General features: G+C 41.9%; 2 protein-coding genes across 2 annotated transcripts in view; both read left to right on the top strand.

Moving 5' to 3' along the window:
* The first annotated feature begins 813 nt into the window (after positions 1-813).
* Positions 814-1,840, top strand: LOC111077173. Its single transcript, XM_022371337.2, has 3 exons — positions 814-860; positions 928-1,762; positions 1,823-1,840. The coding sequence occupies exons 1-3, from the start codon at positions 814-816 to the stop codon at positions 1,838-1,840; spliced, it is 900 nt and encodes a 299-aa protein (XP_022227029.2).
* Positions 1,841-10,993: 9,153 nt separating this feature from the next.
* Positions 10,994-16,870, top strand: part of LOC111077200 — a 55,554-nt gene continuing 49,677 nt past the window's right edge. The window contains exon 1 of the mRNA XM_041593890.1: positions 10,994-11,543. Within this exon, the coding sequence (XP_041449824.1) occupies positions 11,408-11,543 (136 nt within the window). The 5' untranslated portion in view covers positions 10,994-11,407. The remainder of the gene's footprint in view (positions 11,544-16,870) is intronic.

The following is a 16,870-nucleotide window of genomic DNA, read 5'->3' as shown; positions in this document are numbered from 1 at the left end:
CTTTTAAACATATTAAATTTTAAAATGTATCGTAAAACATTTTTTAAGAATTATTTACTCCGAATGCCAAAATTTGAAGGGGAAATAATACCCCAACCAAAAGCTCATAATATTACATATTACATACATATATGGAAAATGTTAGGTGCAGCCTTAACAGTCGATTCTTACAGTCTGTTAACAAAATCAGCATAACATTATACAGCATACCATCAAGGGATATTATCTGGCGGGCAATATATACATATAAGGGATGTTTTGGCACTAAAAGCAAGCAGTGAACGTTGGGCAAAATCAAGCAGTTTTGATACTAAAATGCACCATAGAAAACATCGAAAAAGGGACATATGAAATTAAAGGGAAATTCAAGCTGCCATTTAGTTCGTAAGTTCAAGCAGTTGAATCAGGGAATATAAACTTTTGAAATATCCCCAAAAGGAAATTCAAGAAGGGTAGTTTTTTTAGACTATATTGCAACAGTTTAAGGTATTTTAAATATTTAAATATTAAGTCCAGTGTCACCTAACGAGAAAGCATTAACAGCTCAAAATAGTGATTTCTTATTGGTTTTATGCCAAAATTATCTCCTGTCTTAAACTATGCTAAACGTATATCGTCTGAGTACTGGGATATAAAAATACTATTATGTGTATCGCATGCTTCCATCTATACAATATGGCGTTTAATATAGGGATACAATAATCTCTTGACCAACACTACGTTCCCCTGTCAACTATCAGACGGCAATAGGAAAGAAAACTAAGCTAGAAAAACTCTTGACAAAGCAGCGGAAAAGCAAAAAAAGCGACAAAAATGTCTCCTAAAAAAACGGAAAAACCCAAGAGGAAAATTGCCAAAGAGTAAGTAGAAAATTGTGCAGGATGATCCGATATATAATCTATGCTTATCTACGCTTATCTGCATTAGGAATCATTTCATCTCTACGGCGGTGTACCGAGTCAGTTTGCCAGATCCCGACGAGGGCCTTAAGTTTCTGCCTTGCGGCAAAGCCCTCGAAGAGTACGCCAAGGAAATTGTCACCTTCCCGGAGGTGGAGGCCCAGTACGACCACCACTTCGAGGGGCTGGAGGATATCCTGGATGTGGATCTGATCACTCGCAAGTTCGGCAGACGGCGCTTGAAGAAGAAGCAACTGAATCCCGAGGAGGCTGATCTGCTGGCGGACATCGGGGCCACGCCCAGCCGCGACAGGGAGTGTGCCCAAATGTTCGCCAAGGAACGAGACCCGGTGCCACGCCCACGCGCGCCCCTAAAAACTCGACCAGCGGAGGGGCAGGAGTCCAAGGAGTTGGAGGCTCTCAGCCAGGAGGAGCAGACACGGCTGATCAACCAGACCTTTGAGGACGTTCAGGTGGCGCCCAAACCAAAGAAAAATGTCCATCTGGTGGCGGAGTTTGACCTGCTCCCAGACGAGGAGCAGACCGGAAATAATTTTGTGGATATTCACTTCGATGTGGCCCCAAGGGCAGTTTCCACGCAGACAGTCATGCGCGATTGTGGCGCCTCCATAGTGAACTTTGTGGCCGACCCAAGTCGAGCTCTGAGTCCCTTCGGAGGGTCGCGTACCTTTGTCTCGGATCAGCGCTTCACGGTGGACCACACTGCGGAGAGCAATGAGCGCGGGGAGCTACTGGCGGTGACCAGATTCACGGACGCCTACTACTACGTGCCCCTGGAGCGGACCATCAAGTTGAAGCGGCAGCGCCCCAGCTCCAAGGATCAGGCTGACAACTTTGAGCTGGTAAGTGGAGCCAAAAGAGGGAATTTAAATTATTTTTAATGAGTCATTAAACGCCCCTAGCTGGTCAGGGAGCAGTAGACGGGTACACGCCCGAAATGAGCTACTCAGTTCCCGGTGGACCCATGTTTGATTTCGGATATAAAAAATAATAAATCGGTATTATTATTTATATATTATATATATATTATATATATTATATAATAAAATAAAATAATAATAAATAAAAATAATAAATAAATAATAAAATAAAATAAAAAATTCACATTAATGTGCATTAAAGTTAAGAGCGACTAAACAAAGAAAGAATCAAGCAGTAATGCGTGTAAGCATCATATGTAAATAGTAGAACGCTTTAACATTATAAAATAAATTGCAGAACTAATGAAAAGCCAAAAGAAAATGTTTACCTTACCCCTGAAAGTGTCAGCAGTTGAATGTTAAATATATTCAACCCCCCTAAAGCTCCACCCACATCAGGGGAATGTTTTTATTTCCCCTGTCGTCTCTTGGCGCAGCTTTCACTCACATTCGGAGTGCGGCGAAAAAGTCTCGTCTCCGCACAAAAGCTCAGACATGACTTCGGCTCTGTTGCTTGGTGTGCGAGTCCTCGTTGGGGGTCCGGTGCGGTGTTCGTGCCGCCTCGTACAATGTAGCGTGCCTCGAAGAAGGGAGACTTCGCGATCTCCGACCATAACCTCGTGCAAGCAGTATTGTAACGGCATTCAGGGGCTGCGGAAGTGCGACACGTGCCAAGAGAACGAACGGTAAATGGCGAGACCAGACCCCAAAAATAAACGCGAGTTTTCCATCAGCAGAACGTAATTTAACAGCCGAGCCGTCCCAGCAGCACAGAAGGAAAACCAACGGCAAACGCGTTAACGAAATAAACGAAGAGCCGGGGCCGGGACCGTGGCCGGGGCCGGGTTAGTGGTTAGCAGTGGAGTAGAGCGGAGGAGAAGTTTTTTTTGGCAATAAGAGCAAAAGGGTTTTCGCAGTGCGGGTAACCAACCGCAGCCTAAACAACAATAGGAATTTAAATATTCATGAACAATGTCGATTGTCATCAATTGTGTTGTGTCTCTCCTTCCCTTCCCTTCCCTTCCATCAGTGTTTTTTGTGTCGTGTAGCTGTTTGCACGAGTGCGTGTGGGTGTAAGGGTGTGTGTGTAAGGGTGCCACAAAACATGGCCAACAACATTTCCCCCCCTTCCACTCCCTTTGCTTCCGCCTCAATCATCAACTGGCGCCGCTGTCATTGTCAATCAACAAACATACAACAATAACGAACTGTGTCAAATGTCAGCCGCATAGAATACCAATTCCAATTGTCAATTGTCAATTGACAAATTTACGCCTGGATTTCTGCATATTTAAGATACAACAGACATGCAACTGCAATTAGCGGCTTACAGTGGATTGCTGTGGGGTGTGTGCTATAGTCAATAGAGTGTGTGCTTGTGTGTGTGTGTGGGTATTACTCTAAGCCATTGTATATTGTATATTGTTTGTATTTATATCGCATTGACAGATGACATTTGTAGCGGATTAACCATGAAATTAAGCACCCTAATCGGTGATTCGTTCGTGCGTGTCCATAAAACTGTCAAAATGAATAAATAAACTGTCGATTGCAAGGCACCCAAAAAAAACCCCCCCAAACCAATCACAAACAACACCTCTGTCCCGCTCTCAACCCTAGTTATGGTTAGAAGTATGCGGAGCATAGCATGCAACTAAAAATGTGGTAAATCCCCATTCAAACAAACATTGAACATTTATTCCTACTTTGGTGTGATTTATGCCCAGCCAACCGTGCAGACAGCATGCGGTGTGCAAGTGCTGGGGTTATGCCCCAGCGGAGGCCAGAAAAATGACGCGAAAATCGTCAAGCAATTTACTTTTGGCCCCTTTGCCATACGTGTGAGTGTAATGGAGAGTAAGTGTGTGTGTGTGTGTGTGTGCGCTCTAGGCCTAGGCCAAAATGTGGCCCAAACATGCAATGAAGCTTCCACGTTGATGGCATGGCTTTAATGCCGCCGCTTTGGGCCGTAAACAAGTGCAGAAAAGTGTTCTGGCTCTGGCTTTGGTTCCGGTTTGTTTGGTTTGCTGAGCGGTTAGGGTGCGGGGCGGAGCGGGGCGAAGCAGGGAGCAGGGAGAGAGGACAGACCATGGATTAGCTTGCTGGCAAAGTGCTACACCAAACTGTAGCTGCAGTCTGTGTTTGAGCACCGCAAATGTTGGTTGGTTTCAAACACTTTCAGGACTCAAAGTGAAACATAATTAAATTTTTCATAGCACACTTTTAAGCTGAGCCAACAAAAAGAGTTGCAACTATTCAAAAACTTGCAATATGGCCATGAAAGATAGGGCCTTCGAAGGTTTTTCTCTGCTCTATAATGGCTTCAATTTAATGTTGATTAGAGACAGCTTTTTAGGCACAGTAAACGCAGCTTTTGGGCACTTTTTAAATCAAAAATACACCAATAAAACTTTTAAGCTGAACAAAATGTAAATTCAACAATTCCACCTGACATATGCCAATGAAAGAGAAACCTTTCAGCACAGCACATTCCATTAAATGTGACTGCGAATATTCCTCAATTTTAAATTAAATTTGAAGCACTTTTAAGTCACTCAAACAGCACAATCCTAATTAAATATTTCGCCGTAAAACATTCCGGAATGAAAACAAAAATGAACTTAAGGAATTTTTCCAAACAATTTTAAATATGTCAATGAAATTACAAACGAAACCCTTCAGAAGTTTCCAATGAAATGAGCTTAAAAAGAGAAATTACAACATTTCCAGGGAACTCTTTTCTGATGTACTTTTCATGAAAATCTCTGGTTTAATTAGGCAAACAGAATTTAAGCATTTTTAAACACACTTTGGCAATTACCCAAACAACGAATTGTTTGCTGGTCGCCTGTCGCCTGTCGCCCGCCCTCCGCGGCTTGGCAATAATTCCATTTTACGGCTCTTGACTTATAAGCCAATTAAAAATGGCAGGCAATACGTACGCTGGTAGCAGTACCAGTGCCAGCAGCCAGTAGCCAGCAGCCAGCAGTACCAGGCTGACAACAATCTCATTTACATGGCCATGCATCTTGAAAATGTCACGGAAAAGCCTTTGTTCTGCTTTTGTTTTTCGGCAGAAGACCCTTCGAAAGCGGCTTACGATTGACACCTGACTATTCACCTGACTTTTGGGCGGTTGCTGGTTGGCTGGCTTGCTGGTTGTTTTCTCTGGCTCCTTGTCCTGCCACCAATCAATCAAACTTGCCACTGACACAAAGCTCTCCTCGAAGGTTAGCCCAAGCCCATGCTGAGGGCCAGGTCGGTCTCTTCTTGCCGCTTCCTTTTTACAGCGAAGTTTTCTCGTTGAAAATTAAAATGCTTCAGCACGAAGATGAAAATGTAAAATACAAAAAAAAAAGAGTATGAAATATATATGAAAAGGCTGTCAAGGGTCGAATAAATAATGTAAAAAAAGGGAAATGCTTTTTTTCTTTGCATCGTTGATGCTCCTTCTACCCTCAAGGGTAAAAGTTGCTTTCCATCTCAAGGGGGCAGGAATAACCGCACGCAAAATTTAAGCCAAAGAATTTAAGCACCCAAAATGCTGCATGAATTTTACGCCACGTAGTTCGATCACTAATGGAGTGTGAACACACATAATATGAGCAGGGCTGAGCCCATTGAAGGCTTAGCGCAGAGAGGACAAGCCAGGGATATGGTTCTGAATAATGGACATAATTGTTGGTGGCCAGTTTTCGGCTACTTTCTGGCTAATGAGCCAGTCCCAGTCCCAGCCCGGCTCCGCTCGGCTCAGCTCGGCCCATTAATAATTCAATCGAAACTGTGAATGCGCTTTGAGCGCATTACATTTAATCAAAATTTGTACAGTGCCCCCCCCCACATGCTGCTATGTGGGCCGTCTGTCTGTGAGTGTTTGTGAGCATCTGTGTGATTGTTTATGCTAATAATTCATAAACACGCGCCTGTGAAAAGCTTTGGCAAGCACAAAAGCACACGCAACCTCACCATCAGCCTAAAGAGGGGGAACAACGACAAGGACAAGGACATATACCACACATTCTCATACGGGTATGAGAGATGAAATCTTGTAGAATAAGGCTTATTGACAGACAGTCCTGGGTGCTGCTGGCTCCTTGTTGGTGTGCCTTGGTTCCCCTTGGTTCCTTCATCTGGGGAAATCCGCTTACCCATAGACTCCCGACTCCCTGACTCCCTGACTCTGACTTGGAATATGCTAGGGCTCCGCACATAGGTATCCTGCATAAGGCTTCCCCCAAGCTGTTGCCCGCACACTTTGTGGTCTGTGTGCCTCGGCATCCAAGGATAATAAAATGTTGCCAGGCTGAGCACGGCCGCTCTGCTCTGTGGAAAATTCCTGCTACTGCTGCTGCTGCTGCATCTGCCACAGGGACAAGACGCACACGCACATACGAAAAAGAAGCTGGTTTTAATCTTTATGAAGAATATATTTCATATCGTTTTTGGAACGTTTTTTACGACTGCCTGGGCAGGTACTATTAAAGGGAACTTTATTGATTGACTCTCGGGAGTCTCCCCATGGGGAATACGACTGGGCGGGCAGGTGAAAATGCTTGGCCAAAGTAAGTTTTATTTTTGGCAGTGGTCTTCATAACTTATCCAACGAAGAGCGACTGAAGTTTCCCCACCTGAAACTATCTTTCATTTTTGGTTAAAGGTTCAACGCTTAAATTGAAGCTGTTTCCATTGCTTTCTATTCCATTCCAAACAATTCAATTTTATAAACTGTTTTCCACAAAAAGGTTGTTATTTTTATGAATCATTATTCGTATCGTTTTTGGAGCTCATTTTTTATGACTGCCCGAACAGGTGCTTGTGCGTTTTTTTTCTTCTTCAATATTAAAAGGAATTTTATTGATTGACTCCCTGCGGTCTGTGCATTGAACATAAAAGCTGTGGGAAATCATGGGAAATTTTTCGTTTCCTTGGCTGCGGATTTTTCGCCATCTAAAAATAGTTTATGTAGAGTAAAGTTTTCGCTGCTCTTTAAGAAACATTAAATACACAAACTAATTTTATATTTTGCTGGATTTTTTGACATTAGGTTTCGATATTCTATTTTAATATTCAAAGAAAATAAAGCAGCGTATTTTCATTTTTATTTTATTTTAAAACTATCTTTGAGCACTTTTTGCTCTCCTTGGTATGATATCCTTATTCCAGAAAAATATTACACTGCTAACAACTTTTTTTAGCCAAAAAGTTTTAATTGTTTTGAACATTTTTGGATGATTCCCTATTAATGCAGCGAACGATACCAGCAAACTTAATCCTTTAATGTAAATAATATTGTATGCTTAAAGAGAGTATAATAACGAGCAGCGAGTAAAGGCTTTCTTTTTGTTAGCAAATGTTTTAAATGAAAAATAGTTCAGGGTTAAGCTTCCGCTCTTCATTCAGAAAAAAACTTTCCATTATCTCCTTTGCGTTTTATGTATTTCATTCTTCTTTCTGCTCTTTGCTTTTCTCCTTTGCTTAACTCTTTTTTTTCCAAGCAATTTCATGAACTTTGTGCAACCGAAAAAAGTTGTCATCCTTTTGAGGCACATTACAGCGAGTCTTTTGAATGCCTTTTCACTTTGAGCGTGGTCTTTCACCCACATTGTAGGGTATAACAGGAGATAAGAACTTTTCGCATATCATGTCAATTTAGTTTCGTAATTAATGATAGTTGGTATAATTAATATTTGGCTATAGAATTTGATATCAGATATTTTCGTGGGTCTTTTTTTGTTAAAATTTGAGTTTGAGAGCATATAACCGCGCTATTAAATCGCTTGATTAATGTTCAAAATATTTGAGAAGAGTTTTTTTTAATAATTCTTGAGATTCAGCAAAAGGGAATCCATTTCTGGCATTTGAATAAAGTAATTCTGTGGGATGTAATCTCTTCTGCTTTGCAAACTATTACCTTTAATCTCTTGTGGCTTAAGTTTTGCCTTTTGTAAATAGTTACCACATACCTTGGTTCTATCCCTATCTCCTGACTCCTTGGGAGGAGTAAGTGCTATGACCAACAATTCAATTGGATAAGCCCACTCCGCAGCAATTACAATTACCTGGAGGAAAACCAACACGCTCTCGGCTAATCAGGAGCAGCCTGAGACCCATTTTCAGGCACCATTTATTTATGGCTGGCTCGGTTCAAGTGCAAGGCAATAAATCTATGGCAAAGTTTTTCCGAGTGTGTTGAATTTCATTTTCTGTATCATTAATTACAACAGTTTGTTTAAAGAGCGAACGAGAGGGCGCTAGCAAAGACAGAGAGAGAGCGTAAACCACAGACCGCCACCATTCGATAAATCGTTCACCTTGCTGTTGCTGTTGCGAATAAAACTAAAAGTAAAAGTGTGGCCCACACAAAACAGGGTCAGCAAAAACGCTCAGCTATGCCATGTTTGATTTTAATACCCTTGAAGAGGGTATTGCGATTTTTCTCGTTTGATTTTTGTTTTTAATACAGTGCAAAAAGCAGCGCTCCACAAAGTACTTTATATCAGTGAATTGCAATTTCTCTTGGTTTGTTTTTGCGTGAAAAATAGTCCCTGAGAACTACCAAAATCTGCAAATATATCCACAGATTTTGTTTTCATTGAAGCGAACATAAAAAATACAAATTTCAATCAGAAAAGTTCGTATTTCGAGAGGATATCTGAACTAGATCAAAAAAAAATCGTATAAATAAATCTCAGCGACTCTCAACGTACGGAATTTTTGCCAGGGTATCAAGAGCTTCGGTAGTTTTAGTTAGTTTTGAAATATTTTTTTGTTGTTCTTTTTTCAGGTTTTTGTCGAATTTTTTCTTTTTTCTTTTTGTTGGTTTTGTTGTTTTTGTTGTTTATTCTGTTTCACTGGAATTGCAACTGATAAGGATTAAGAGGATAACAAAACAATGCATAACAAGGACAAAGGGCAGGTCAGGGTGCACAAAAAAAAAACGAAACGTTGCACACCCCAATGGAATCTCACTCGAAAGCTCTCCATTCTCTGCCTCCTGTTGCCTCCTACTACTATGTATACGTAACGTGGCAACAATGAGCAACAGAACGAGCCACGAATGCAATTAAATTAGACTAACAGCAAATGGACAGGATGGTATGGGGATGGGGATGGGGCTGGGGCTGGGCATGGGCATGGGTGCCTGCAGGCGGCAGTACTGCAGGAGCAGTACGATGGAAAAATAGCTACGTAAACTGACGGCCAAAAGGGAAACTAAGAAAGAGACACAAACAGAGAAATGGACTCTCCTGCCATTTCTGGCTGTCGAAGTGTGGGCTGAGGGGGGGGGGCTGAGCGCGGTATGTTGCAGTAAAACAGAGTGAGGTGCAGGGAAAGTGGCAGCTAAAATGGCAAAACTGAAAGGTTGAAACTTTGGCATTCAGTGCCAGGCGAAAGCAAAAGTGTTGATGCAACAGCAGCAGCAACAGGCAAAGGCAACGACAACGACAACAGCAGCAGCAGCAGCAGCAGCAGAAGGAGGCAGCAGCAAAAGCATTCCCAAGCAGCAACTAAGCCATACCCAGCAGGCATAAAAAGCATATTAGACTGAGAATTAGTATGCCATGCATAAAGCCGGAGCGTGAACTTTTTAAAGCTTTAATCTCTGACAGATTTTGGTTGTTGTCGAAGCTTTTATTAGCAATGTTGCTGCAGGCGGCAACAAACAGCAACAAAAGTCCCGCAGCGACTGCTAAGCCATATACAGCAGTGGGCAAAAGCATATTATGGTAATTCTTCCTCTAGGATACTTCGGGCTAGAGCTACTGCTTGTGGCCGACCCATATTCATTGGGTATATTGTGCTCCTTTTTGCTACAGAAGTTTTAAAAGCAGCTTAAAGAAAATATGTGACATGTTTTTCCATGGAAAGTCTCCCGTCTCCCAATTAAGACATTTTCCTGATGTATTTAGGTGTATGCTTACCATGGCTACAGTACGGTTTGTCTCTCCCCTTAAATCTTCATTATTTTCACCAACTTTCTTAAGATTTTCCTCACTTTCCCATCAGCAATGTTGCTGTTGGGTATAGGCCATTCCGTAGCCGAAAGCGATGGCTTAATGCATTTTTTTTTGCTCTGTGCCGGTAACTGGTAAAAGATAAAGTTTAAGTGAACTGTTACATACAAAAAAACAACAAGAAAAAAAAGAGAAAGTAAAATGGCAGCAAAGCCATTATAGGACACAATAACTACAACAACAGCAGCAGCAGCAACAACAGCAACAGCAGCTAAGAGTATTGCTTACAGCAACAGTCTTTAGTGGGTTGCCATGGGGACCCTACCCTTAACGGACTCGTATTTCATTGACGGCTCAAAAGCACAGTTACGTAAGAGCCAAAGCTAAAGTAAGCGCCACATTAAAACCAGAAGAGCAAAATAAACATAGGAAAAAAAACTAAACAAAACTAAAAACAAATAGAAACCAAGAACATTTGTCCTTGTTCTGATTTTAGATTTCGAATCGAAGGAAAATCGAGGCATTTCTGACAATCAGATATGGGATTTTGAATTGTAAATCTACTGTAATTGTAAGCGAGTACCAAACACACATACGAGTGCGTATGTGTGTGTACAACACTCAATCCTAAGAGCTTTACTTGTTAGAGCCTGGCCAATCCATTTACCCCCTTTCATTCGATTTTATTCTTTCGCTCCCCAGCCACTCAATTAAGCATCGAATTAGCCCTTACATATTATCTCTTTTTTTTTTGGATCAGTGTACCCTTGGTTTCTGCAGCTTTAAGCATCGTGATTTGAATTAAAGAACATTTCCGTGTGGCACAATTCCTGACAATCAAATTGAAAATCCATTGAAAGAATTTAAGTGAAAGTGAAAACGGGAACAAGGCCGAAAGCTAAAGAACCAACAAATGGCGCATTATGCTGCTAAAGTCGCCCACGACTGCGGCAGCAGCAACATTAGCAGCAGTGCCAACCACACTAGCCACAGCAGCAGCAGCAGCAGCATCAGCATCAGCGAGGCAAACAGCAATAGCAGCGGGCAGCACTTAAATGCAGCAGCAGGGAAAATCATCTGAAAACTGGCGAATAAAACTCAACGACAGGCGAAAACTATTAAATCTCGCTGGATGCCTGCGGCAATAGTTATTGTTAAACAACAGGAGAAGCAGCAGCGGCATCAGGAGGGGCAGCAGCAGCAGGGGCGGGGGCAACAACAGGAGCAGCACCAGGAACACCAGCAACAAGAAAGGAAACAAATTTGCAATATAAATTTATGCGAATTTTTGCGTCGCTGCGGCGCCGACAACGACGTCGACGTCGACGTCCAGGCCGAGCGTAACCCAGGCCAAGCTGCGGGCGTCGACGTCGCACCAAGAGCAGCAATACCAGCACCAAAAACAGCAGAGAGAGCAACAGCGAAAACACTAGCAGTAGCAGCGGGCGTAAGCAGGAAGAGAACAACAGAAAGAGCTGCCATCAACGGCAGCGTAGCAGAGGAAAGCGTAGGAGCTGCAGTGGAGGTGGCAGAGGGAGCGGCAGTGGGAGCGGGAGCACCAGGCACCAAGAGGAGAGCCGCAGCAAGAGCAACGCGTACAGTTATTATAATAATGGCGTTAGTTGTTAGCATAATGCAGCAACAACTACAACAACAGGGGCATCAAGAGCAACAGGAACAACAGCAGCAACAACAGCAGCAACAACAGCAGCAGCAGCAGCAGCCGCTACTCTGGCCATTCTATAACGGTAAGTGCTCTGGCTCTTTCACTCACACAACCAGTCATCCATTCAATCGCTCTCTCGCTTACTCATTCTCTCTCACTCCTGTGTAGAGGCTACTTGAACCTTTTTGATACCCTATAGAAAAGTTGCCATGAATATTATTACTCGTTTGCTATGCAGAGAAAACAAATTTACATATTTGTGTATGTAAATTCCTTGAAGTTTTTTCCTGATACATCTCACACAGCTTTCGTTCAGGCTGAAGGCGGTATATAGTATGTATATTGAATGGAAACCACATACATACATAAAGCGCATCACATAGCTATCATGGGACCTCTATTAATGTAAATTAGATCATCCAGGGTATCAAGAGCTTCGCAACCAATAGCTAACCGTTTTTATGTTTTATGTTTTATGTTTAAAGAGCACGGAGAAATATATGAGTGGGGGCAAAAATTTGTATTGCATACTTTAGCTGTTTCCGGAATATTTCACAGCAATGCAAATTATGTTAACGTGCGTGGAAAATAGCTAAAATGGCCGCCGTCCGTCCGTTATGTCCGACATGCGAATGGCGCTGAAAGTATGCTTTTAATAGTTCAAATTGCATTTAATGTATTATACACAAATTGCACACAACGGGCCACAGCAGAAGCATCAGCATCAGCAGCAGCACCAGCAACAATATTAACATCAAGAGCAGCAACAGCGGGCAGGCAGGCAGGCAACATCATCTGAAACATGAGAAATTCATTTTTGTTCCCCTCAACAATTTGTTAATAATTAATTTTGTGCATAAAAACATAGCCTGACGAGCGAAGGGCTTTTTGTTTTATATTTATGAGGATGCAGTTCGATGGACAACGTATAATATGGATCGTTTAAAGTTTAACATAAATTGTAAAAACAGTTTTATGATAATTAATTGTTGAGCCAAGTGTTTCATAAATATTTCACATTTTTCATTAGTACGCAACAAAATATTTATAGCTGAATGGGAATATTTATTAAACAGGATGTACACATCCACACATACATATGTACGTACATAAGTGAATGTTTATTTTGATGGATGATTGCAATATTGCAAAATCAACACATTGTTGATGTATTTCCAACTAGTTTGGATTTAAGTTGGTGTAAGTGAATCCCAGATGGATTGATTTTATATCTATTTATATTTATATTTTTTTGTGAAAAAGTGAAACAATTTTAAATCGATAATTTACATGAAATACAACACATGCACATCCATTTATATTTGTATATTTTGTATCATATATATGTGTGATTGTATATCTGAGAAACTAATCAAAAAGTCAGCAAACTCGTATACTACAACCACTAGTCACACATCAAAGTTGAATCAATCAAAGAAGATTGATTGCATTCATATCTCAGAGTTTCTTTTTATATATTTTAAAATAAGAAAGTTTTCCACATTTTCTTTGACTGATGGCCTGACTTCTGCCGCATGATGCAAAGTAAAAGGGAATGGTAGTGACCTTGAGCTACAAGCTATCTGCATCAAAAAGAACTGAGATATCATATATATATATCTCACTTAATTAAAGTTAAATGAAATTCGTTGCATTCACTCATAGAATACTCTTCCTATCTATTGCAATGTGAGATTTTTATACATTCACATTTTTTCACATCAATAGCTGCAACTTTAAGCTAATTGTTAGCGTTGTGTCCCAGCAAGCCTGACAAGCCAACGCCCAGAGGAAAATGAAATTATTGACGTTTTTAATTAAATTATTGACTCTTCTATTAAATGATTGTCTGTTCTATTGAATTATTGACTTCTCTATTGCTGCCTGCGCGTATCAATAATATTTGCACTTTATTTATTGAGTGGCATAGACTTTGTTCTATGATTTGAAGAGCTGCTTAAATTGAGTTGATATTTTCAATAACAAAAATTAACGCCCCATTAAAGCAACTATTCAATTGAAAATTATAGATACATTTACAAATTGAATATTCACTAAAATAAATTATTGAATATTTGAAATTAACTTTGAATTTTTAAGTCTCGCTCGAATAAGTTCCTGGCACATATTACCTCTTAATTTGAGTTGAACATTTGGCGAAATTATACGGAATTTCACACAATTTATGGTCGGACAATATTTGCCAATTCTCTCTCTCTCTCCCTCTGTATTCCCCCGTATCTGCCTACCTCGTCGCTTTCGATATCTGCTGTCTCGTGCTATCCCCACTGACCATCTCTCTCTCTCTCTCTCTATCTATCAGAGTGATTCGAAGTGATTGCCTTTAGCTCTTGTGGAAGCTCCTCTGCATTTGCCTGAACGTGTCAAACGAAATTGAATTCCAATTCTCGATGCGGAATGCATCTCTCCAGCAGCAGCTCGACCATTCCGAGCTGGTCAATATTTAATATTTACACGAACATTTTCCAGTGCTGCTGCCAGAGCGAGAGAGAGATCCACATTGTTCCTGTCCATCCGGCAGGCTGTCTGCCAGGCAGAAGCCTGTCGTCTGTCTGTCTGTTTGTCTGTCTACGCTTCCAGCTGGATAGTTCTGGCCATATTGGCGTAATTATCTTGCACATCATCATCATACTCGTTTCTCGTGATTGGGAAACTGCTTAAATGCGTGCGAGTTGGCTTTTGGGATGGAGTCTGGCCCCAACCATTTCCCACAATTTCCATTCCACATTCCCTTGCCCCCCAAAAACTGTATGCAGTTGCCTCTGTCTGGCCACTGCGTTCCACTGATTTATGGCTGGCTCATTGTCTAGCTCTGGGCTTCCCCCGAACACCCCAGCTGCCATTCTCTCTCTCTCTCACTCTTTCTCACTCTCTCTCACTCTCTCTGCCTCCCCTTTTCCCACCAACTGTCTGCGGTTATACCGCAATAATCTTGTTTTATTAGTCTCTAGCGTAATTTTTCTACAGTTATTTCTTTTTGGGCTCTCTGGCTTTAGCTTTGGCTATAGCTTTTCCTTCTTTATTTTACTCTGTGGTTATTTCCTCTTGCGGCTTGGGGGGTATTCCCCATGGGTGTTTTTTTCGGTTTTTCTGGTTTTTCTGGTTTTTCCTTTTTCTTGTTTTATTTGAGAAGAGCTCCCAGACCCGAGCCGGTCCTGTCTTAGCTCATAAATAATTCATTAATATTTTTCAATTGATTTATCCCCCCATTCGCCAATCCTCCGGTGGCTCGTTGCTCGTCGCCCCGAATTTGTCAATCGCCGTAACGGAGTTTCCTTCCCGAAATTTGCTATACTATATCCGGTATATCCTTGAGGAAAGTGGCAAGCGGGGAAATAAAGCAGGAAAGTGGAATATTAGACAAGTTTGTTTGTTTATCGTAGCCTAGCGCCTGTCCAGTCCTGTCTGGGGAGACGGGCGGACGGGGGGGGCTTAAAGATGATGGCTGCTTAAAGTTGGCCAAGTTTCTTTCGCCTGCAACTTGAGTCCACACAGTCTACGATCCGGGTGGCAGGCAGCAGCCACAGCAAAGGGTCTCGAGGTCGAGGCAACTCGGAGCAGCATCAAATATTGGTTGCAAGTGGGTTAAACTTGTGGCCACAGCATAACAGAGGGATTTACAGCAACAGGACGACTTTTCATATTTGACCACAAAACTCTGGTTGATCTTCTTTCGGATAAATTCCCTCAATAAGTGCTCATTATTCGGACTTCAGGCAGGCGCAGTGGCAGGAGCAGGGGCAGCAGCAAGCGCTGTGGCAGTGGCAGTGGCAGTGGCACGACTCTTGGCTCTCATATCATGCATCCATAAACCCATTTGGTTAATGACCGCAGAGGGCCGTAGCAAATGGCCCCAGTGGCATTAGCAAATCTTCAAAAATTGTTGCTCCCACTAAGGTTGTGGGCCGGAGCAAATTTTCAACTAATTAATGAAATTTATGTCGGTCAACTTTTCGTCGCAGTCGTTGCCGTTGCCGTTGTCGTCTTCTTCGGGGATGGCAGCGAAGACCCTTGGACTCTCACGGGGACATCAACAATGGGGGGGACGTGGCCCAGGGAAATGGGGCCAACTTTGCAAGTGAGAAGAGACGCAGAGGACGAACAGCTAATTAAATGCAATTAGAGCGGCCTTGGAATGGTGGGGTGGGGTGGGTGGTCTGGCAATGGCTTTGGCTCTGCTTCTGTCCGTTGCTCCAAGCGTTCTTAGATAGTTAGTTGTAGGCTGCAAAATTATGTGCGAGAGGCATAAAAGTTTGCCTCATAAGAAGTTCGTTCGTGTTTGCTGCTGATTCGTGCGGAATTTGCGAAAATTTATAAATCAATATAATATGCTCCAGTTATGCGGGTCTCTGCACATTTCTCATAAAGCGGCTGGTCGACAGGGCCAAAGGGGGGCGGTTAGGGTAAGGGGGTAAGGGGGTAAGGGTAATGGCCCAAGTTGTTAAACTTGATTAGAACATTAATTCAGTTTTAGTTTTAGTTTCAGTTCTGGTTTCCGTTTTGGTTTAATGTTCAATTCAGGTTATGGCTACGCGTATATTTATACTTAAATTTAAGTTCTGATTATAGATTTGGTTTGATGCCATTTATGGCTGAGGGCTCTGTAATGGGTTTCGGTAATTGGCTGAAACTTAAGTGGCTGCTGCTCAAGTTATGTTCAATTTATAGTTTTCCCTTGCAACAGTAAGATTTTAGTTTAACTCTTTATATAAGTCAGAATTTATCGTTTGGTTTGGTTTCCCTCGTAATCACAGAGATTATTACTCACTGTTAAGGGCAGCACGAGCAGAGTAACAGCGCTGTTAACAACCCAGATTAACAGCCTGTTACCGCTACCGCTTACAGCTCACTGTTAGCTGTTATCTCTCTGAGATGGATCGCGTTCGCTCTCACGATCCTTGCGCCTCTCGTGAATTACAGTGAATTAAATATTGAAACAAGTATATACCGCACCTCCACATTTTCTTCGTACTCATCGCTTGAGCACTCCCACATCTGCAACTCTATCCATCCTCCTACAAACACTCACCTTGCTGAACTTAGCAGGCATTAAATATCACCAGAGCTGTGGTATGCAGCAGTTGCAGTTGTAATTGGAGTCACGTTCGGAGTCGGACATCCGGGCATGGGGGATCCTTTTCATTCCATCTCCTTTACCAAGTTCAAAAGATTAATTGCCAGAAATTCAATTCAATTCTCGCACACACATGCCTCAAATCTGCATAATATTTCTGCCCTATTGGGGCTTTAATCAACGTGTAGTATTGCGGTGTGGGAGGATACAAATTCGGGCATATTTTAGGTTGAAAATTGGTTTTCAATTTACTAAGTCTACCAGTTAATCTTCCCATATCGCGCAGCTATGTACTTATAATTTCTTCCCTACTC

This window comes from Drosophila obscura, unplaced genomic scaffold (genome assembly GCF_018151105.1).
Source record: "Drosophila obscura isolate BZ-5 IFL unplaced genomic scaffold, ASM1815110v1 contig_200, whole genome shotgun sequence".
Lineage (NCBI taxonomy): Eukaryota > Metazoa > Arthropoda > Insecta > Diptera > Drosophilidae > Drosophila > Drosophila obscura.
Note: the sequence above shows the minus strand (reverse complement) of the source record. Positions and strands in the feature narration are given on the sequence as shown.

Coding starts and splice junctions, on each gene's coding strand:
- LOC111077173 (XM_022371337.2), top strand. CDS start 814: ATGTCTCCTAAAAAAACGGAAAAACCCAAGAGGAAAATTGCCAAAGA. Junction 861..927: donor AAGAGGAAAATTGCCAAAGA/GTAAGTAGAAAA, acceptor TATCTGCATTAG/GAATCATTTCATCTCTACGG.